General features: G+C 39.4%; 1 protein-coding gene across 1 annotated transcript in view; it reads right to left on the bottom strand.

Moving 5' to 3' along the window:
- cntn3a.1 (contactin 3a, tandem duplicate 1) overlaps positions 1-23,213 on the bottom strand; it is a 139,790-nt gene that overhangs the window by 20,718 nt on the left and 95,859 nt on the right. Inside the window, exons 10-12 of the mRNA XM_051662872.1 lie at positions 14,587-14,716; positions 10,724-10,874; positions 2,308-2,435 (exon numbers count right to left, since the gene is read on the bottom strand). Of these exons, the coding sequence (XP_051518832.1) occupies positions 2,308-2,435; positions 10,724-10,874; positions 14,587-14,716 (409 nt within the window). The remainder of the gene's footprint in view (positions 1-2,307; positions 2,436-10,723; positions 10,875-14,586; positions 14,717-23,213) is intronic.

Below are 23,213 nucleotides of genomic sequence, written 5' to 3'. Positions count from 1 at the left end.
AATGCTGGCACTGCGATGTATACACACAACATACTTTATGACTTACATTACAGAAATTACCATTCTGAGCGAATCAAAGTATGTTTGTAGATGGTTGACTAAAAAATATCCTGGTCATATTTAACCCCATATCAATACAAATATATATTTGTATTGATCTGGGGTTAAATATGACCAGGAATTTTTTTAGTCACCCATCTACAAACATACTTTGATTCGCTCATAATAGTAATTTCTGTAATGTATGTTTTTTGTGATTTTTCAGCAGTTTCTTAGGCTGAGAGACTCGGAATGTATCAAAATCTTTATCATGAAATTATTATTATTTTTTGTTAAGTTTTCTCTAAAATGATACCAAAACTTGACCCTCCTTATGTTTTGCTTTTGTTTTTTTGTTTTTTCGAGTTATCAGCCTTTAATTTCGGGTATGCCACTGAAACAGGAAATCTTTAAAAACACCTTCAGAGCTTAAAGGGTTGATGTTAATTTCTACATATAGTAATACATTTTTAAAATCAAAAGTTGTATATGTTAACATTAGTTAATGCACTTTGAACTAACATGAACTAACAATGAACAAATGCTGTAAAAAATATATATATTGTTAGTTCATAATACCTAATGCATTAACTAAAATAACTTTTTTCTTATTTTTCTGATTTAACACTATATATCTCAAGGTGTAAATATGGTAGTTCCAAAATAGTTTTCCTAATCATGTCACCTGTAATGGAGTAAAATTTTGTGTTGATACAACAAAGCAAAAGTTATAGCATTACATAATTTATTCTAGTGTCTAAAATGTCTCCAAGTGTCCAAAAAACTCTCCATACAAAGAAAACATAATAATTGTACATGAGAACTAATTACACATGCAAATACAACAATGACTAAAGGTATACTCACTCCAAAGCATGCAGGCATGAATAACAAGATCTCATTCAGTTCCATTCTGTGTCATTTGAGCCATCGTTGAGTCTGTGTCATGTACTTGGCGCCATCTGCTAGTGGCCATATGTGATTAGAGTGAACAATCCTCTCTGCCCATATTTGGATGATTTCCACCTCTGGTTGCAGCAATCTGAACCTTATTATGATTGGTTTAGCATTCCATGCTGCTGGCAAACTTACTACATATTTTCTGATGAAGTCATCTGATCCAGGAAAGCTAACGTGTTTTTAGCCAGATAGCACATTATGTGCTGTGTGCACACTGTGCTTTGTGTGAATTATCTAATAATCTATTAATCCAATTACGTTGTGTGTGGGCTCATTGTAAAGATAATCGCCTCCTCTAATGGTATGTGATATTTAATGTTCCATTTATTTTTCGTGAAGTTATAAGTGAAAATGCAACATAGAAGCAACACCTGTTTACAGGTAATATGTCAAAGACATATACTTAGCTATTACTCACTAAATTGTTTTCTGTAAGTAAAACAAATAGGCTGGTTGTATTCTACTCTTTGAAAGCTTTCCAACGACATATGACACATGGCTATTTGATCAGTTTGATGTTTTTACCAAAAACAATAATATGTGCAGTGCAAAATTATAAATAAACGATCAAAATGGAACACTTCTGATTTGTCTGCAAATTTCAAAGCAATTATCTAGTTTTGGTCATAATGCCAACATGCATTGTAAAGTACAGCTTATAAGCTTTAAAATGACCTATTTTGTATTGGTCAAGACTGTAGTTATTAACATTTTAATAATTATAATTTTTTTCTCAGCGGGGCCCATCCGAGCTTAAAGGGTTAGCCAAGATAAGTAAATAGTAACACTTTACAATAAGGTTTCATTTGTTAACATTAGTTAACATGAACTAACAATGAACAATAATTTTACAGCATTTAATCATTTTAATGACAATTTTAACACATATTCTAATTCATATTTAAAGTAAAAAGTTGTATTAGTTAACGTTAGTTAATGTGCTATGAACAAACATGAACTTACAATGAACAATTGTATTTTTATTAACTATTGTAAAGTGTTACCATATTTTTATATATATATATATATATATTGCATTTATGAGTATATCATAATGACCATTATGGTAATGACAATTGTGGGGTAAATTGTGCAAAACTGTCATGAAAATACTGTCACAGTGTAAAAAATCTTAAATCATGGGGGTTAAATCATCCTGGTTGGCCATATACTCATTTGGTATTTGAGACTGTCTAAGCATTCTTTTATCACATGACATAGGCTTGCTCCAAAAGGCATTCCCAAAGGTGTTTGAAAGTAAATAATTTAATGGCTATTATATACGACTACTGAAATGTTTCAGCATACCTTTGACCACGAGTGTGCCAGCACTGCTTGCCACTCCAAACTGGTTTCTTGCCACACAAGTGTACAGACCTGCATCTAATTTGGTGATGTTGGATATCCGGAGACTGCCATTGTCCAACACTGAGACTCTAGACAACAAAGTGAAATGATGAAAGCTTTGCAATTCTATCCATCCACATAAACAAGGTATAAAGCCAGTTATTATAGTGCATTAAGGATCAATGTACTTAAGTCAAGTCACAGTCATCAATGGGCTTAAATAATAACTAGAAAATAATTATACAGGTCATTATCAGATTCACATATTGTAAAATAATAATAATAATTAAAAAAAAAAACTTCAAGAAACATGCAAAATTGCAAACTGGAAAAGTTACCATTATAATAAAATCACATAATATTATAAACCAAATATATATATATTTTTAAAACTTGGGTTATTTATAATAGATTACTGTATCTCAGATTTATCAGTATTTGATGTCTTTAAAATTCATGCAAAATAAAACATTTGAAAGCCAGACACGTTTTACAGTAAGTAAAAATCTAGGATGAAAAGGATTTCATTAATGAAGAACTTCTCCTGAACTCTTCCCTCCTCCTAAAATATCAGATATATTCACTTTCAACTGATTATATAATTTCTCAGTAGTTTCTCCTGCAAATATAACTAGAACAACTTTTCACATCAAATAACAACAACATCCTGGCCTAGTTGTTTTCTGCTTTAAAACATTATCATAATTCCAAATGTTCTGTCCTGATTCTTGTTTATACCATTGTGCTCAGATGATATTCAAAACACTGGTTTGGTCTTTACAGTGATGTGCACCAATCTCCTCCCTCTGTCACCTGAAATCAACAACCTCTGGACGACAAGTCTTGTTTATCTCGATCACAAAGATACTATGTTGTGGACTTCCATAACATTACAATACAGATATAACATTGTGTTGTTTTGTGTTGTGTAGCTCTCAATCACCTAAAGACAATAGTTTTCCTTAGGTGAACCCCAGATGCTATTCCAGAGAGAAAAAGTGTATCATCTTTTGTCCATTTGATCACATCTTTGCTTTCTCTTTCATTTTCTCTGCATACCACTTCTGAAATAACATTCTAAGCTTAATAATAATAATAATAATTAAAAAAAAACTTTCATGTCTGTTACAAGAACTGGAGTAAAAGTGAAAATTAGTGCTATAATGCTTTAATTCGTGGTAATGCAGGTGGAAAGGTGATAAAATAATGCAATGTGCTTCATTTCCAACATGACCTTTCACTACCCAGCATCTTCATCAGCAAGAAGGGGAAAAAGTCTGCTCTACCATCATGGCCAAATTCTTTTCATGGACATGCCAATGTTTTCAAGAGTTTAGTAAGTGGAATTTTGTGTGAAGTGTTTGGAGATGAGCGCTACACAGTGACATAGTGCACCTCTCTACAGACAGGCACACAAAGTTATGATAATGAACACAGAAATACATTCATAAAACACTTTACCCAGTGATTATTTAATTAAATGTGTTACAACAGTAGCACACACTGAAAGAGAAACCGCTACGTAGTGCATCTCTCTACTGACAGGCACACAAGTTATGTCAGCTCTACTGGAAACCACACAGCCACTTGATTAAAAACAAAATGTATAACCAGAAGAAACATGCTTACATGAAGTTATAGTCTACCAACATTGTTACCTTACCAGACTTTTAAAAGAACATTTAATCACTCCATCTGCACCAAAAGACGCAACCATACACAGAGACAAAGCCATGAAAATTATGCAGCTGTCCTACCTAGTGTAGAATTAAACGCCTTTTCTTTCAACCCGTGAAAATATCCACAATTTTTTCCGGTGACAGATTCGCTGTAATGTCTGCTTCAATGTGGAGAATTCCAAGACCAGAAATTCATGATTCACTCATGGTTGTGCGTAGCCAGTTACGAATTCTCTGCATTGCCGAAAAACTCCCCTCTGATGTCGCTGACCGAACCGGGAGGGTCAGTGCCAGCTGAAGAAATTTGTTTAGATTTGGGTACGTGTCCTTTTTCACTATATTATGAAAATGTATCAATTAAACAGGGGTCACAGAGGCAGAGGCCTTAACAAGGTCCATCTCACCAGCAGCGGGTGAATGTGCAGTGGCTCAACGTACTTTTGTAGAAGATGCTCGATTCCTTCTTTGTCACATTTAAACACTGCGACACATGCTTTTGCGAGATCAGTGGGCTCTCCTGTGAATTGACCGTCCAGCTCAGACATCACAGCATCCAACACAGGAAGATAGAGATGCTGTTGCATATTCCATTGCGAGGATTTTTATGTTTCGGTGGGTGCATCACCTTTGTTCTTTTCTCTATGGCCTAGAAGTATGTACTACATAACTGTCCAAGGTACTAAGGGCTTTTGTAGCCTGTTTTCATTTGTGCGAAAACAGATTTGGAACCTCTCCTTGCTGTGCATCCTCTAGCTCTGACACATTGCTTGTTTGACAAAATTCTTTCACTGCTCACCACACATCTTTCCATGCATCTTAATTTCTTTGAGATACCACATGCGCCCTGAAGTTGCTCATAATCATAGTTGCATCAGCGAGTGTACAGCTAGTGGACTGAAGGGCCTTGTATGCAACATGCACAATGTGCAGAAGGTCCTCATATACAACCAGACAAGTAATGAATTCAACTCTGTTCATGTGATCATAAAGACCACTGGCCTGTATGGCCCATTTTTCTCCTTCGTCTCTCATTCCTTTCAAGGAGGCTGTAATTGCTGAGTAGTGCTTTTTAACAGAATTCACACATCGCCATGTGCACGCCCATCTTGTCTCATTTGGCTTTACGATTTCAGTTTGTTTCATGTTCAAGACTTTCTGCATTTCGATGATTCGGTGATGATTAGAAGGCTCTGCAAACACTGGATATAGCTTGTCAGGTACAATCAAGAATGTTTTCACAGTTCGATTGACTGCAACATTCCACTAGGACCAAGTTCAGTTTGTGTGCCATGCAGAGTATACAGGTGCATCTCAATAAATTAGAATGTCGTGGAAAAGTTCATTTATTTCAGTAATTCAACTCAAATTGTGAAACTCGTGTATTAAATAAATTCAATGCACACAGACTGAAGTAGTTTAAGTCTTTGGTTCTTTTAATTGTGATGATTTTGGCTCACATTTAACAAAAACCCACCAATTCACTATCTCAAAAAATTAGAATATGGTGACATGCCAATCAGCTAATCAACTCAAAACACCTGCAAAGGTTTCCTGAGCCTTCAAAATGGTCTCTCAGTTTGGTTCACTAGGCTACACAATCATGGGGAAGACTGCTGATCTGACAGTTGTCCAGAAGACAATCATTGACACCCTTCACAAGGAGGGTAAGCCACAAACATTCATTGCCAAAGAAGCTGGCTGTTCACAGAGTGCTGTATCCAAGCATGTTAACAGAAAGTTGAGTGCAAGGAAAGAGTGTGGAAGGAAAAAGATGCACAACCAACCGAGAGAACTGCAGCCTTATGAGGATTGTCAAGCAAAATCGATTCAAGAATTTGGGTGAACTTCACAAGGAATGGACTGAGGCTGGGGTCAAGGCATCAAGAGCCACCACACACAGATGTGTTAAGGAATTTGGCTACAGTTGTCGTATTCCTCTTGTTAAGCCACTCCTGAACCACAGACAACATCAGAGGCGTCTTACCTGGGCTAAGGAGAAGAACTGGACTGTTGCCCAGTGGTTCAAAGTCCTCTTTTCAGATGAGAGCAAGTTTTGTATTTCATTTGGAAACCAAGGTCCTAGAGTCTGGAGGAAGGGTGGAGAAGCTCATAGCCCAAGTTGCTTGAAGTCCAGTGTTAAGTTTCCACAGTCTGTGATGATTTGGGGTGCAATGTCATCTGCTGGTGTTGGTCCATTGTGTTTTTTTGAAAACCAAAGTCACTGCACCCGTTTACCAAGACATTTTGGAGCACTTCATGCTTCCTTCTGCTGACTAGCTTTTTAAAGATGCTGATTTCATTTTCCAGCAGGATTTGGCACCTGCCCACACTGCCAAAAGCACCAAAAGTTGGTTAAATGACCATGGTGTTGGTGTGCTTGACTGACCAGCAAACTCACCAGACCTGAACCCCATAGAGAATCTGTGGGGTATTGTCAAGAGGAAAATGAGAAACAAGAGACCAAAAAATGCAGATGAGCTGAAGGCCACTGTCAAAGAAACCTGGGCTTCCATACCACCTCAGCAGTGCCACAAACTGATCACCTCCATGCCATGCCGAATTGAGGCAGTAATTAAAGCAAAAGGAGCCCCTACCAAGTATTGAGTACATATACAGTAAATGAACATACTTTCCAGAAGGCCAACAATTCACTAAAAATGTTTTTTTTTATTGGTCTTATGATGTATTCTAATTTTTTGAGATAGTGAATTGGTGGGTTTTTGTTAAATGTGAGCCAAAATCATCACAATTAAAAGAACCAAAGACTTAAATGACTTCTGTCTGTGTGCACTGAATTTATTTAATACACGAGTTTCACAATTTGAGTTGAATTACTGAAATAAATGAACTTTTCCACGACATTCTAATTTATTGAGATGCACCTGTATATGCCGCATATGAAGGAATCTCTCTGATGCGCTGCTGCACTCCTGAAACTTGCCCAGACATTACAGAGGCCCACTCACATCCCGGGCGACCTCGACAGCACGGGGGCCACGCTAGTATGCATTCCCCCCAGTGAGCCTACATGCACAGACCCTGTGCAAGGTCAGGGAGGTCAAGGAGCAGGTCATCCTAGTGGCCCTACTGGCCCACCCAGACTTGGGTTTCGGACCTCACACTCCTCGCAACAGCCCCTCACTAGCGAATTCCCCTGAGGAGGGTTCTCCTCTCTCAGGGACGGGGCGCCATCTGGCACCCGCTACCAGACCTCTGGAATGTTCATGTCTGGCCCTTGGAAGGGACGCAGAAGACCTAAGTGGCCAACCACCCTCGGTGGTAGACACAATCACTCAGGCTAGGGCTCCCTTTAAGAGGTGCCTGTATGCCTTGCAGTGGCATCTGTTCGCTAAGTGGTGTTCTTCTCGACGCGAAGACCCCCAGAGATGCACAGTCGGGTCGGTGCTTTCCTTCCTGCAGGAGAGGCTGGTGGGGTGGCTGTCCCCCCACCTTGAGGGTGTACGTGGCTGCTATGGCGGCGCACCACAATGCAGTTGATGGTAGGTCTCTTGGGAAGCACAACCTGATCATCAGGTTCCTTAGAGGCGTGAGGAGGCTGAGTCCTCCCAGACCGTGCCTCAATCCCTCATGGGATCTCTCCGTGGTCCTGCGGTGAGCCCCGTTTGAGCCCTGGAGTCAGTTGAGCTAAAGGCAGTCTCTTGAAGACTGCCCTCCTGACTGAGCTCACGAACATCAAGAAGGTAGGGGACCTGCAGGCATTCTCTGTCAGCATCCGGAATACTCTCGCATGGTCCTGAGGCCCCGACCGAGCTATATGCCCAAGGTTCCCAAGACCCCGTTTAGGGATCAGGTGGTGAACCTGCAAGCGAAGCTGCCCCAGGAGGAGGCAGACTCAGCCTTTTCATTGCTGTGTCCGGTGCGTGCTTTGTGCGTCTACTTGGATCGCACGCAGAGCTTTGGATGCTCTGAGCAGCTCTTTGTCTGCTTTGGAGGACAGCGGAATGGAAGCGCTGTCTCCAAACAGAGGATCGCCCACTGGGTCGTTGACCATCACTTTGGCGTACCACACCCAGGACGTGCCGGGCACACTCCACCAGGAGTGTGGCGCCCTCCTGGGCCCCAACCAATGGCACCTCTTTGGCAGACATCAGTAGAGCAGCGGGCTGGGCAACACCCAATACCTTTGCATTCGGTTCCTCAATCTCCGGGTTGAGCTGGTTCGTCCTGTGTGTTGTCAGGTATGAACAGGTAAGTTGGCGGGACAACTGGCGGGATGTAGCGCTTGCGTATAGCGCCTTTCCCCTCCTGGATGGGGAGATATGTGCTTTTTACCCCCCAGCAGTATTCACGAGACCATGGGCCCAGGATGTCCTTCCTCCTTAGCCCTGTGGCAGGCGGATTTGTGGAGAAATTCAATGCCGGCCCAGTACGTGTGCTAATAGGCCCTGTACTGGGGTAGGTGCTCCACATGCGCTGGTTGCCTGTATGTAACCCCGTGTGATGTATCTTCCGCAAGATGGTTTCCCCGTTGGTAAACTCGCGTCTTCCTTGGGCAGAGTCCCCTCTGCCACCGGTCGCCATGTTGTAGAGCTCCATCCCCTCTGAGTAGGACCTACCATGGGGACTTCTCCACATGTGACACTGCCGACAAGACTCAGTAAGACCATGTGACGTATTTCCACACAATTGCCTCCCCTTCGGGCAGGATGTGGTCTCCGCAGTGTCTTCCCCTTGGGAATGGACACCCCCCCGACGCGTACCCTTATGGCCCCCAGCTGAATGATTTCCATTCTTTTTTGGGGAGAAAAAAAGAAGAGAAGAGGCCACGGCTGGGGCGGCCTGTCCCCATTTTGGGCAGTCGACTTGTCCCTGAGGTGCGGGGGACCATACAACGCTCGTAGGAGGTTACGTGACGGCCAGGTGCGCTTGCTATGGGGCACGCAATGGCTTGCCTGTCTCGCACCATCAGTCCACGTAACACAGATCAGCTAGTTGTGGTGTTTCATATAGGGACCCCTAGTGTCACTACAATGACACAACGTCAAGTGAGTGACAGATAGGGAACGTCCTGGTTACTTTCGTAACCTCCGTTCCCTGATGGTGGGAACGATATTTTGTGTCCCTCCTGCCACAACACTGAACTACCTGCTGAAATGGCCAAGACTCTGTCTCGGCTCCTCAGCACAAAACCTAAATGAGTGGTTGCGAGCCAGCTCCTTTTATACCCGTATGTTCGGGGGAGTGGCATGCAAATTCCACTCGCCAATATCCATTGGCATTTTCTCAAAGATCATAGGTGTTTGGGGCTCCCATGGGCGACCCCTAGTGTCACTACATCAACACAATGTCTCAAGTAACCGGGACATTATCTTGATTGGCTCGAACCGCCAAAATGCAGGTTCATCACTGTGTCAACTAGCAAAGGAGATTGGGGGAGGGGTCAGTAAGTTAGACTTTTTTTTTTTTTATAATATATAATATAATTTATTTTACATTTATTGTAGTAACATATTTCAGCCACTGGGGGGCCTGGGGGGATATTTGCATCATTATCCGTCAAAAATCTTCCATTCCAGCATAACTCTCAACTTTCATTAGCATTCGTGTTCAAATCAAAATGTTGTGATTGGTCATAAAAAAACCATAAGAACTGACAATGTTTGACAACACTAATGTCAAACTGCCATGACAAATGTATGCAAATATAAAAAGCTAGAAGCTTGAGAGAAACTAGAAAAGTCTGCAATCCTAATATGCATATTACAGTTATTCCAGATTTCCAACAGGTGCTACATTATTAAAAACAATATTGGGCATGAAGAAATTAAAGCAACACTTCCCACATGATCATTACAGAAGAAGCCTGAAAAAACTGTTCTTTCTCTCTCTCTCATTATCCCTCTCTCTCTATCAGAGTCAGTAGTGCAACAGTGTTTAATGAGAGACCCTGTCCCTCTTACCCACAGCTCAAGATTGTGGGTGGATGCTAGCACAAGACTGATAGACAGTGATGGCTACTAATGATTTTCTTCAGGCTCAAGAGTTCAGTCTGACTCTCTCCATGGAGACACAGTGCCATGGCTCTTTAATCTAAGTGTATGCTAACGAGAAATCTGGACGCGCTGCCATTATATACATTTTTTAAAGTCTTTTCAAACATTTTTGATCTGGAGATATTAAGGGTCTCTGTGAATAGGTTCTGACCCGTTTTCAGGTTCTGCCCAGTCAATGCTGTCACATGAGGCTTAAAGTACACCTGGTTTTGAAAGAACACACTTAGATGTTTGCTTTATTTAGCTTCAGGTCAATCAAGCTAGAAATACTTAAATGCCAATCTTAAAAAGTTATAATTTGTATGTGTATCCTTAACTCAACTGGATTTATTATACATTACATAATATTTACTTCCTCATTTTGTACTCATATTGTAAAGGCTGCCTGATCTCATTAAAATTATGTGACTATGTCATGAAGTTATGAAACTCCAGATTCAGTGATCAGAGGTTGGTTGATTGTACAGATTTGTTTGAATGCTTTTCTGTGACCAAGTGTTTTTGTCTAGAATAGATCAAGTATATGCAAATGCAGCCGTTGTTGTGTTGAGAAGTTTTGATGTGAATAATCAACCCTTTGATCACTAACATCCTTCTTCCTAAACCAAAATATATTGCTCCGTCTGTCTCACTTTAAAAAACAGGTTCTTGGCAGACAAAAGGGAATGGTATGGTAAAAATTACCTGTGGCTCTCTCGCAGGGCTTCTTTGCCTTTCCTCCAGGAGATCATCCCATGTGGGGACATGCGGGGCCTGCACTCAATCAAAACATCCCCACCCTGCCGAGCCAATATCTGTGCCTTCAGCACACTGTTGGAGAAATCTGGTGCCACCGCTGAGATGAGGAGAATAAAACATGTTATAAAACATTATAGACAGACAGACAGTTCAAATAAAGATAAAAGTATATTTGGAAACTTCCTGGTTGTCAAATATTAGTGAACATATCCATAGTTAATGTAATGAATTACAACTCCTGTTACTCTTTTCCCACCACATTAAAGGCACTTTTCTCACTGCATTTAAGCAGGTTCGACTAACTCCAATGCTTAAAAAACCTGCGCTTAACCCCACACAAGTAGAAAATTACAGACGGTTTCTCTCCTCCCATTCATGGTGAAAACACTTGAAAGGTAGTTTTCAATCAGATCTCTGTCTTTCTCTCACAGAACAAGCTGCTAGACGACAATCAGCCAGGCTTCAAAAGTGGTCATTCCACTGAGACTGCCCTGCTGACTGTCAATGAATAGCAGAGACAGGAGAGAGCTGGCTCCAGATCATCTGTCCTTATTCTGCTGGACCTATCTGCAGCCTTTGACACAGTCAACCATCAGATCCTGCTGTCCACCCTCTCTACTCTGTGCATAACGGGAACTGGGCTTGGCTGGTACAAGTCCTATCTCTCAGGTAGGTCTTTCAAGGCAGCCTGGAGAGGTGGGGTGTCCAAGTCACATCAGCTACTTACTGGGGTACCTCGAGGCTCAGTGCTTGGCCCACTCCTCTTGTCTGTATACACTACATCAATGGGACCCATCATTCAAGCACACAGGTTTTCTTACCACTGCTGCACAGATGACAGCAGCTCTACTTGTCTTTCCAGCCTGACAACCCCACAGTGACTGCTCAGATCTCGGGATGAAGGAATATCACCTTTAACTCAAGGTAGCGAAGACCGAGCTCCTCGTCTTTCCAGCCAACCCTGCTGTTGAACACAACGTCATCGTTCAGCTGGGTTTATCTACAATAACACCAACCAAAACGGTCAGAAATCTAGGGGTAACCATCGACAACCAACTCAATTTCTAGACTGGGTTACTGTAATGCTGCAATTACGCCTCTGCAAATGATCCAGAATGCAGCAGCATGGCTGGTCTTCAACTAATCCAAGAGAGCGCAGGTTACACCCCTCCTTGTCTCTCTACCCTGGCTGCACATATCAAGTTCAGCTTCACTGTACCTCGTTGGTGGAACGTTCTTCCCAACTCCCTCCTTGACTCCAACTCTATCTTCAACAAATGGCTAAAGACACAACTTTTTTTGTGAGCACTTGACAATACACTCAGAGTTGCACTCTGACCTCTGTCTTGGCTAGTGCTTTTCTAATGCAATTGAAACTTTGTAATGCAGCACTTTTCGTGTTACTGTCTCCTTAAGATGAATTGCTTGTTGTATCCTTCCTCATTTTGCAAGTCGCTTTGGATAAAAGCGTAATAAATAATGTACTCTGCTAGGACACCTTTGGGAACTTGAGGGGAACTGACATCATACATCCACTGAAACTCACATTGTTGATTAAAAGTTGAAACCAGTTGATTAAAAGTAACTGCAAGATAGTTTTGAGAAAAAGTATTGAATAATTTCTTCGGACTTTGTTTGATATTTTGTATCTAATACAATTCAATTCATACATTGCTGTGCTATACATATCAAAATACTTTCTGGGGCCACTGTACAGGTGAAAGATATTTTATTCCATACAGCCTGTCAAATTACTTTGTCTTTTTCTTGTTCCCCTTTTCCTAAATCTCATCATCTACTCCCTTTCCAGAGGCAGACGGAGAGAGTGTTTTTAATGTGATATAATCACTTAAAAGAACACTCAAGAGCTGCACACTACCCCCCACACAGCACCAAGTCAATCCGAGTCAAGTCAGCCAGCACAAATCTAAAGGCTCTAAAGTGTGGAGACAGTCTACCTCACATCTTCCCCAGGCAGCAATTTCAGCATACTAGACTTTCTTGCCGGTTTGGCATCCGTCTGCACTCAGCGTTGACAGCATCAAAGCACCCATTGTGCTGACAAATGACAGGACCAGGGAACAGAGCACTTCTTTAATCTGCTGCATGATAAAATGGCCCTGAACATCAGCTCCTTTAATCTTCACCACAGCGATGGGTTTGATCATTGATCCTGTCAAAAGTTATTCTGCTCCTCTTAATAGCGGGTCAACATTTTTGAAATGCAGCGTAAAATGCTGTAGTAAGACTAATGAGAATGAGTACTCACTGACAATGTGGCTGGAATTAACTTATGAGTACAACAAAACTCAAAGTATTGCTAAACAGCACTGCTGCACCTTACCAAAACAGACTTCATACTTTTTTTTCTCTATACCAGCACAATTAACATTTCCAAATTCCTATAATCTTTACCATAACAGTCATAAGAGGTTGTCCAACAACTTATTATTGAGGCAGACAAGTTTGAGATTTTTTCCTTTTTTTTATGTTTTAATTTTTCATATTTTTAGTGGCGTGACAGCGTGGCAAAATTTAAAGTTGTAAATTCTTCCTCTTTAAAGAACCGCAGCTAAAGCCATACACGTGAATGTATTTGGCCATTGTATCATTACTCACACTGGTTTTTGAGTATCTTGCACCATGGGCGTTTTATTTTCAAAACAGAGTGTAACATGAAAAATAGCTTTAAACCTTCTAAACTTTTTTAAACTGCACCCCATGTGAATGGTACCTAAGAAATGCCTGTGTTCTGTCAGGTGAACCCAAAGCCATAGATGTTTTTTTCAGGCAATCATTAAGACTGATTAGTAGGGATGTGCAAAACTACATATTTTCAAAATAGACTAGTTGGTGACAGGGGTTAAATTGGAATTTCGGAGGGCTCTAAAATCGGGTTATGTCGCAACCCCCCCAAATATGGATTTATTAATAAGCCTGTTTGGTATGTAATTCATAGAAGTTTTTTCTTTCAGATGAATCGATTTGACTGAGATTCTGTTTTAATGATTTGTCTGTCATTATTTATGTGTCATTATTCAACTTAATTGTGAAAATACATAATTATAGGTGTGTGCAGTGAAGCCATTATCTGTATTTGTATCTGTATCTGTTCATATGACAAAACTATCTGTATCCATCTCTGTATTCAGATAGAACCGGTGTGGGCGGGGCTTAAACCGGAAGTGCATCGAAACTAAATGAAACGTCCATTTTTAAGTGTTACTCTTACATTTATAGTTTCTATAATAAAATATGCCTTTTCACAATAATAGCCTAATAATTATTATTATTATTATTATTATAACTTTAAAGGCTGAAATACACCAGGGACTCTTATTTTGAAATGTGCTTCACTGCTTCCAGCTACTCATTCAAGATAAGGGAAATAAAACGTGCACTCTTACAATGATCTACAGCGTATTACAATGTAAATAATTAAAAGTAAACATTGTTACATTTCATCAACACTATATCATCACAATCAACAGTTGATCATTATTGATCGCTTGTCATAAATTTTTTGACCTTAAATTTGGAAAAACGAAATTTAAGACATTAAGACTTTAAGGATCTGAGCATATATATATATATATATATATATATATATATATATTTTTTTTTTTTTTTGGAGAAAGCATAACACATTTATTTGTACACATAAATTGCATCTAAAAAATAGCATTGGCTACATATTCAAGAACATAAGAAAAGTTGAGCGGCTAAATCTTGTAGTTGGCACTCTTTCACTGCAAATGTTTTGTATTAAGACAACCGACCTTCAATTTAGTGAGTATGCATTTCCTTACCAATGACTTTGAGTTCAGCATTAGCAAACACTCGGCCATGTCGGTTTTCAGCGATACACTGGTACATCCCTGCATCTGACAGGGTCAGACTGCTGATGGACAATGCCCCGTTTACCACCTGGATTCTGTCCTGGAAACATAACAACAAGCCTACAATGAGATTAAACCTTATAAATGAAGTCACTTCTTTCTGCAATAATGACAAAGACATTTCAAAAAGCGTCTCACAGAGTTTCTTTGCTCTTTGCACTTTGCTGAACCAATGTAAACAAAGAAATTCTGAAAATTGAAATGGTACATGAAATGTGAAATGCAAATATTACCCCTCTTGTTCTAGAAATTGTCCATGCACAAATGATTCAGACAAAAAATATGCATACATATAAATGGATAGTTCTGGTTCTAGATGCTGATTGGTCGATACAGCATTCCAGCCCTGCTAAAATATGCAATACAGGAACAGCTTTGAAACAAAACACCTTCACCTAGCTGATGTTTATATCACAGCACCCATAGAATAATGTTCTGTTACTTGTCAGGGACTCAAGGATGTAACCACATATTCAGGATTAGGGGGTACAAAATGTAATAATTTAATAATCAACTATAGAAAAACCCAGTAGACCACAATTATGAATATTGTCCCCCTCAATGTCTATGGTGATTTTGTCTATCTTCTAGCAGAATGATACCACTTATTGAATTTGCCTAATACAATAATGTTTTAATGAAAAAAATGCGTCCTTAATATGTTTAATATGTAATAAACATTTTTGACCCGCTATTTATCACTTTGTCCCAGAAAAACATTTTGAGTTTTTGAGCAATTTGTGTTTAGTAAAAAGGAAAGCATTTAAATGATTACATCTCAGTTTGCAGTGGAAACATAATAATAATATCAATAGAAAGCTGAGACTTTCTTTTTAACTTTAGTGCATAAAACTAAAAATGTTGTATATAAAATGTTCACATTTTATAAAAAGCAAAAAGGCACTGTTGTGAACATAGGCATGGCTTAAATGGCAAGTACTCCACTGTGCATCTTGTGCCTAACAACTAACCATTCTCAGTCCCAAGATTGAATACTGACAGCCTTTGGTGCCAATAAACTAATGCAAAGAGCATCAGAATTTTTTCATCATGAATTTCTATGTTGGGGTACAATAGTTTTGGCGTTGGGGAATAATAGTTTTGGCGTTGGAGAATGATTTTCATTTAACTTAAACTCAACATTTATTCACAGTGATTAATGGAAGTTAAGCATGGTTAATTTATTTTTATTTTTTTGCTGTACATATTCCGGTCCTCTGAAGTTACCTGTTTCCTTCTGTGTGTATTCCAAATCTTCTGATCGCTTTGTGTGACCCAAATGTAAGTATTTATGCAATGCCCATGGTCCCACAGCATTTGCTGTAATAAATCCCACATATTTTTTTAACATTCAATAATTGCAGCCTCAAGAAGTGTTACGAAGACACAGGTTTGGCATCACTGATGCCAAATGCCACTGGCTCTTACGTGCCTCGTGACCAAGTGCGACAAGCTCAAGTTCAGAAGATGTGACTGCCTTCACGGAGGGGGAGGATTTTCTGCTTTTAACAGCATCGATTTTGCTATGTTCCTCACACAAAGCTATCCTATAGTTAGAAATAATTTTATAGTGCTTTTTTGTAATTTTTTGCATCAGTACTTGTATCTGCTTGTTACATTTTTTATATTGTTGAGAATTGGTTAGGTTTAGTGTTGGGGTGGGGTTATGGGTTTAAAAAATGTGATACCACTATGTAGTAGTGTAATGTAAATACATTACTGTGACTAAATTTACCTGTCTATTACATGTTTTCTATTGTTGATAATTGGTTATGTTCAGTGGCCTGTTGCACAAAGCCAGCTACCCAGGTAAGTTTGATTTTAGTTTGAGGAAACTCTGGTTTTTCAGTCTAAAGAAGGTGGGTCGGTTTTTACCAGTGTTCATCACCATAGCAACTTACGCTACATTGCAAACTGATGCTGAACCAATCAGAGTAAAGTGACATCTCTGACGCAATGAAGTCACTCCCCATGTATCTCTCGCTCCAAATCAAAGCATGCTTCACGGGGAAATGTATATATTTAATACATCTAGATTTTTATATTATGATTTCATATATTATAAGATGGTTTATTTTACAGATCTGGGAACCTTGTATCTTTTGAGCAGCACACAAAAAAACAAATTATTATTGAGATTTAAAAAAAGAAAAATTACATACTGTACCTGTATGCAGTGCGTAATGCTGAAAACACTGCAAGTTATTCTCACACTTTAAAGACGCATTTATTGTGCGACGAGTCTTTCCACCTGAACAAATATACTGGTAAAATTATATTGTAGACTATAAAACAAAGTGGCATATGGCTTGCATTTCATTAAAATATAGTATACTTTTAAATTAATATAAAAGCTTTTACATTTTAGATAAATATATACATTATTATGCTTTTTATGCAAAAGCCAGTATGTTTTTATTGTGAACCTATATAAATTCAATTACATATTATATTCAGTTATTTTTTCAAGCAGTCACCTCAAACTTCAACAGCAGCAGCTGTGTTTTTTTGTGCTGTGTAAATGTTCAAATTCTTTGTATTTTCATAATGATCTTTAGCGGAGACTCATTCATGTGCACACGCTTCAGGGTTAAACATAAACTCTAAGTTGACAGAGAATGTTTGTAGCGAATGTCTTGAGATCACCAAACCCGATCTAAATCTGAAACTTATTCTGAAATTCTGAGTTCAACTAGCTTTGTGCAACAGACCTCAGGAATAGGGTTGGGTAAGAGGATCCATATGTCTCTTTAAGATGCACTCATTAACTTTTGCATTTGTGTCATCATGGACCTACAGTGACACCTAGCGGCGTGGATGCAGCATCATTCAAAATCAATAGTTTTTAGTTACAGACGCTTGTAGAAATTCACTATGCACAGTCAGCCATGACTGATTTAATCCAAGAGTGAAAGTATCCAGTATCAATGTAGTTACTGAGATTAAGTCAGTAGACTTTGGCTGGTCATGTGATTCTAACATGGCAGCCCCCATTCATGTACAACCCCAATTCTGAAAAAGTTGAAAAATGCTAATAAAAACAAAAAGGAGTGATTTGTAAATTTTATCTACCCTTTGCTATATTGAAAGCACTACAACTACACATTATATGATGTTTTACCTTGTGAATTTCATTGTTTTTTTAATGTACAGTAATTTCAAATCATATGATTGCAACACACTCCAAAAAATGTGTTTGTTTAACATTGTTAAACATCACCATTTCTTCTAATAGCACTTATTAAGCATTTAGGCACTAAAGACACAAGTATGTTAAGTTTAAAAAGTGGAATTTCCCCCCATTCATCCTTTAGCTGCACAATTATACGGGGTCTTCGTTGCCGTATTGTGTGCTTCATAATGCATCACACATTCTCAATTGGAGATGGTCAGTACTGTAGGCAGGCCAATCTAGCACTTGCACTCTCTGCTTATTCGGCCAGTATGTGGTTTGAAGTTGTCCTGCTGAAAATTCCAGGATGTCCCTGGAAAAGACTGCTGGATGGCAGTATATGCTGCTCCAAAATTTGTACATATCTGTCTGCATTAATGGTACCCTTACAGCCAGCGTAAGATGACAACGAGTCCAGAGAAGTCGGCAGTGCTTCTGGACAGTGTTGATGTACGGCTTCTGCTTTGCATAGTAAAGTCTTAACTTGCATCTGTGGATGCAGCGGCGAATGGTGTTGACTAACAAAGGTTTACTAAAGTAATCCCAAGCCCATGTTCATGATATCCATTACAGATGAATGATGTTTTTTAAGACAGTAACGTCTGAGGGATCAGAGAGTGGTTTTCGTCTTGCCCTTTACGCACTGAGATTTGACCATATTTCTTGAATCTTTTAACTATATTGTGCACTGTAGAGGGTGAAATGCCCAAAATCCTTCCAATTTGTCTTTGGGGAACCATGTTCTCAAAGTGCTGGATTATTTGCTGAAGCATCTGTTGGCAAACTGACAAGTCTCGAATGATCCTTGCTCTTGAAGGACTTGGCTAAACATCAAATAATGTTTAGTTGTAGTGTTTTCAATTTAGCAAAGGGTGAACATAATTTAAAAATCACTATGTTTTTATTAGAATTTTTCATTCTGTCCCAACATTTTTGGAATTGGGGTTGTAGAATAAAACTTTTTTTTTTTTTTAAGGTTGCTGATATGACTGGAGTCTTCATCTCATATGATTGCACATGATTTTATTCCTATGTTTCAAAATTACTATTAATTTCTTTGAGTAAAACTTTTTTAATGAGGAAAAAATTACAGAGTGCACCTTTAATGAACCACACTAGTATATTTATACATATAATTAAACATATTGTGGTTAAACAAGTGATAATATCTGAACATTGACAGTGACACCTCCATTATGAGAATGCCCTGGGTTTAACTGCCGTGTTGGGAAACAGACGCTGAAGGGTGCTTTTGGCATGTGAATATTGACATGCTGGGCTATTGCACAAGTGTCAGTATTTGACACCTTGGGAGTGAGAATGGGTTGTAACAACCCCCTTAGCTGTGGCTATATTCACAATATAACAAGGCCTCTTGTACCTTAATGCTTAAAAAATATTCAACTTTCCATTTAATAACAAACATTTGGAATGGTCTCATGATTCAAACACTGACAATATAACTCTATACTCTGTAACCCATAACACTGTTAATTTAAACTCTCCATACTCTCTGATCTATAAAATAACTATTTTGATCAACTGCCTCACAAAGTTTGACCAGCATGCCACATTTCCTTCTTTCTGCTCTTTGAGGAGTGACACTAATACAGACGGTCAATAAAGGAATAGAAGGATTAAAGCTCTCCACAATTGGCACACATGCCAGTCTCACTCGCCATAACAGGCAATGGCCTTTCTCGTAATCCCTTGCTGAGTTACTACTAATGATTAACTTGAGAGAAAATACACTGCCACACCTGAGCTGGCTCCCAAATGGGCCATTCAGACCTGAAAAACAAAAAAAGCTAGACTCGGCATCATGAATAGAGCAGAAATCATCACTTTGAGAACCATTTTTAAAATGTAAAGCTGTTTTAACTTGACACATTGTCTAAAAAACACAACACTTTTGCATGAGATGCTGAAAAAACAGCAAGATGAGGCGCAATGACATCCGTCTAGCACAGGGGTCGGCAACCTTTTTGACATGGAGTGGCATTTTTTATTTCCTAGTTAATTCCAATCGAAAGTGATCATCCCTATGTAATTTAGAGCATTTATTTGCAGAAAATGACAACTGGTCAAAATACAAAAAACAACCAAAAAAATATGCAGTGTTTTCAGACCTCAAATAATTCAAGGAAAACAAGTTCATATTCATTTTTAAACAACACAATACTAATGTTTTAACTTAGGAAGAGTACAGAAATCAATATTTGGTGGAATAACCCTGATTTTTAATCCCAGCTTTCATGTGTCTTTGCACACTTTCCACCAGTCTTTCACATTGCTGACTTTATGCCACTCCTGGCACAAAGATTCAAGCAGGAATTCATCAGACACTGGACGGAATATCACAGTGGAATATCACATCACGGTGCCATTTTGCGGCCCTCTTCAGCCTGTCATGACCCGTTCAGCTAATCGCGGCCCGTTCGGCCCCATTTCTCGGCCGGCCCACCGGGAAAAGTTCCAGTTCTCCCTATGAACAGTCCGCCCCTGTGTAGAGATACTGATTTAAGAAGCATTTGGGGTGGTCTCTTAATTTTTTCCAGAGCTGTATATATACAGTGCATCCGGAAAGTATTCACAGCGCTTCACTTTTTCCACATTTTGTTATGTTACAGCCTTATTCCAAAATGGATTAAATTCATTATTTTCCTCAATTCTACAAACAATACCCCATAATGAAAACGTGAAAGAAGTTTGTTTGAAATCTTTGCAAATTTATTAAAAATAAAAAACGAAAAAAAAATAAAATAAAAACATATCACATGTACATAAGTATTCACAGCCTTTGCTCAATACTTTGTTGAAGCACCTTTGGCACCAATTACAGCCTCAAGTCTTTTTGAGTATGATGCTACAAGCTTGGCATACTTATTTTTGGGCAGTTTCTCCCATTCTTCTTTGCAGGACCTCTCAAGCTCCATCAGGTTGGATGGGGAGTGTCGGTGCACAGCCATTTTCAGATCTCTCCAGAGATGTTCAATTGGGTTCAAGTCTGGGCTCTGGCTGGGCCACTCAAGGACATTCACAGAGTTGTCCCGTAGCCACTCCTTTGTTATCTTGGCTGTGTGCTTAGGGTCGTTGTCCTGTTGGAAGATGAACCTTTGCCACAGTCTGAGGTCCAGAGAGCTCTGGAGCAGGTTTTCATCAAGGATGTCTCTGTACATTGCTGCATTCATCTTTCCCTCGATCCTGACTAGTCTCCCAGTTTCTGCCGCTGAAAAACATCCCCACAGCATGATGCTGCCACCACCATGCTTCACTGTAGGGATGGCATTGGCCAGGTGATGAGCGGTGCCTGGTTTCCTCCAGACATGACGCTTGCCATTTAGGCCAAAGAGTTCAATCTTTGTTTCATCAGACCAGAGAATTTTGTTTCTCATGGTCTGAGAGTCCTTCAGGTGCCTTTTACTGAGGAGTGGCTTCCGTCTGGCCACTCTACCATACAGGCCTGATTGGTGGAGTGCTGCAGAGATGGTTGTTCTTCTGGAAGGTTCTCCTCTCTCCACAAAGAAACGCTGGAGCTCTGTCAGAGTGACCATCGGGTTCTTGGTCACCTCCCTGACTAAAGACCTTCTCCCCTGATCGCTCAGTTTGGCCAGGCGGCCAGCTCTAGGAAGAGTCCTGGTGGTTCCAAACTTCTTCCATTTACGGATGATGGAGGCCACTGTGCTCATTGGGACCTTCAATGCTGCAGACATTTTTCTGTACCCTTCCCCAGATCTGTGCCTCGTTACAATCCTGTCTTGGAGGTCTACAGACAATTCCTTGGACTTCATGGCTTGGTTTGTGCTCTGACATGCACTGTTAACTGTGGGACCTTATATAGACAGGTGTGTGCCTTTCCAAATCATGTCCAATCAACTGAATTTATCACAGGTGGACTCCAATCAAGTTGTAGAAACATCTCAATGATGATCTGTGGAAACAGGATGCACCTGAACTCAATTTTGAGTGTCAAGGCAAAGGCTGTGAATATTTATGCACATGTGATTTTTTTTTTTCATTTTTTATTTTTAATACATTTGCAAAGATTTCAAACAAACTTCTTTCACATTGTCATTATGGGGTATTGTTTGTAGAATTTTGAGGAAAATAATGAATTTAATCCATTTTGGAATAAGGCTGTAACATAACAAAATGTGGAAAAAGTGAAGCACTGTGAATACTTTCCGGATGCACTGTAAATGTCCATGTATGTGATTTTCCGGAGTTTGTGAAAATGTTCTATTTTGCATTTTTCTAATTTAATATTTTTTTTAATTTTTTTTTTTTATAACAAATGATATTATCAGCATAACAGTTTGAGTATAAACCCGATGATTATGAACTAATCATGATCCTGCATGTGAATTTTCACAGAGCATTTTAAATGCTTTAATGAAAGAAAACCTGTCCTTTTGCAGGCTACTAAATGAGTTACAGTTAATGTCACAAATTTGCTTATTTGATTACTGATCACGAAATTTTGTGAAATCTTAAATATTTCTTATATTATGTCATACTACATTTTCAAAATCACACAGGGGTAATTACTAGCATGCAATCAACAGCGAGAGTGGAGCAGGCTATTTTAATTGTATGAAGTTTTTCGCACCTGCATTCAATCTACATTTTGATGTAATCCTTCCTCATGATCACGCAGCGTGTCTTCATCAGCCGAATGGGAGGCTAAACACTATTAAAGTGTGACGAGACTCGCGCAGCGTGCAAGCCATTCGCACATCACAAGCAGATCAACTATTTAGCCATTTTCGGTGAATCACATTTGCAAAATCCTAAAACTTTATTTCCAGGTTTAATTTATATTTTGATTAGACTCAGATTTGTATGTTTTCTCTTTTAATGTACTTTTGAGTGTGACTGGTTAAAGGAGGGTGTACCTGTTGCTGGGTTGGAAATCCAAGGATTCATAGTGGTGTTTTCCTTATTACATCACGTGTTGTTCTGAAAGCATTAAGAAACAAATGAAACACGGAATGTAGGCTGTCATCCACACAGCCTGACCGAAGCGAAGTGGGCGCATTTACTCCCATGATTAAGCGAAAGTGAAGCGCTGCCAGCTCGTGATGTGTGAATGGCTTGCACGCGCTGCACGAGTCTGTTGGGTATACTGCAGTCTCATCACATTTTAACTTTTTGTTTAGTCTCCCATTCAGCTCATGAAAACATTTTGTGTGATCATGAGGAAGGATTACATCAAGATGTAGACTGGAATGCAGGTGCGGAATTTAATCAAAATAAAATAGACTACACCTCTCTCGCTGTTGCTGGCATGCCAGTGATTACTCCTCCGCGTGCCAATGCTGGCACGCGTGCCATAGGTTGCCAACCCCTGGTCTATCACATTAAC

Source organism: Myxocyprinus asiaticus, chromosome 29 (assembly GCF_019703515.2).
Source record: "Myxocyprinus asiaticus isolate MX2 ecotype Aquarium Trade chromosome 29, UBuf_Myxa_2, whole genome shotgun sequence".
NCBI lineage: Eukaryota > Metazoa > Chordata > Actinopteri > Cypriniformes > Catostomidae > Myxocyprinus > Myxocyprinus asiaticus.
The sequence above is the reverse complement of the archived record's forward strand: the minus strand, read 5'-3'. Positions and strand labels throughout refer to the sequence as shown.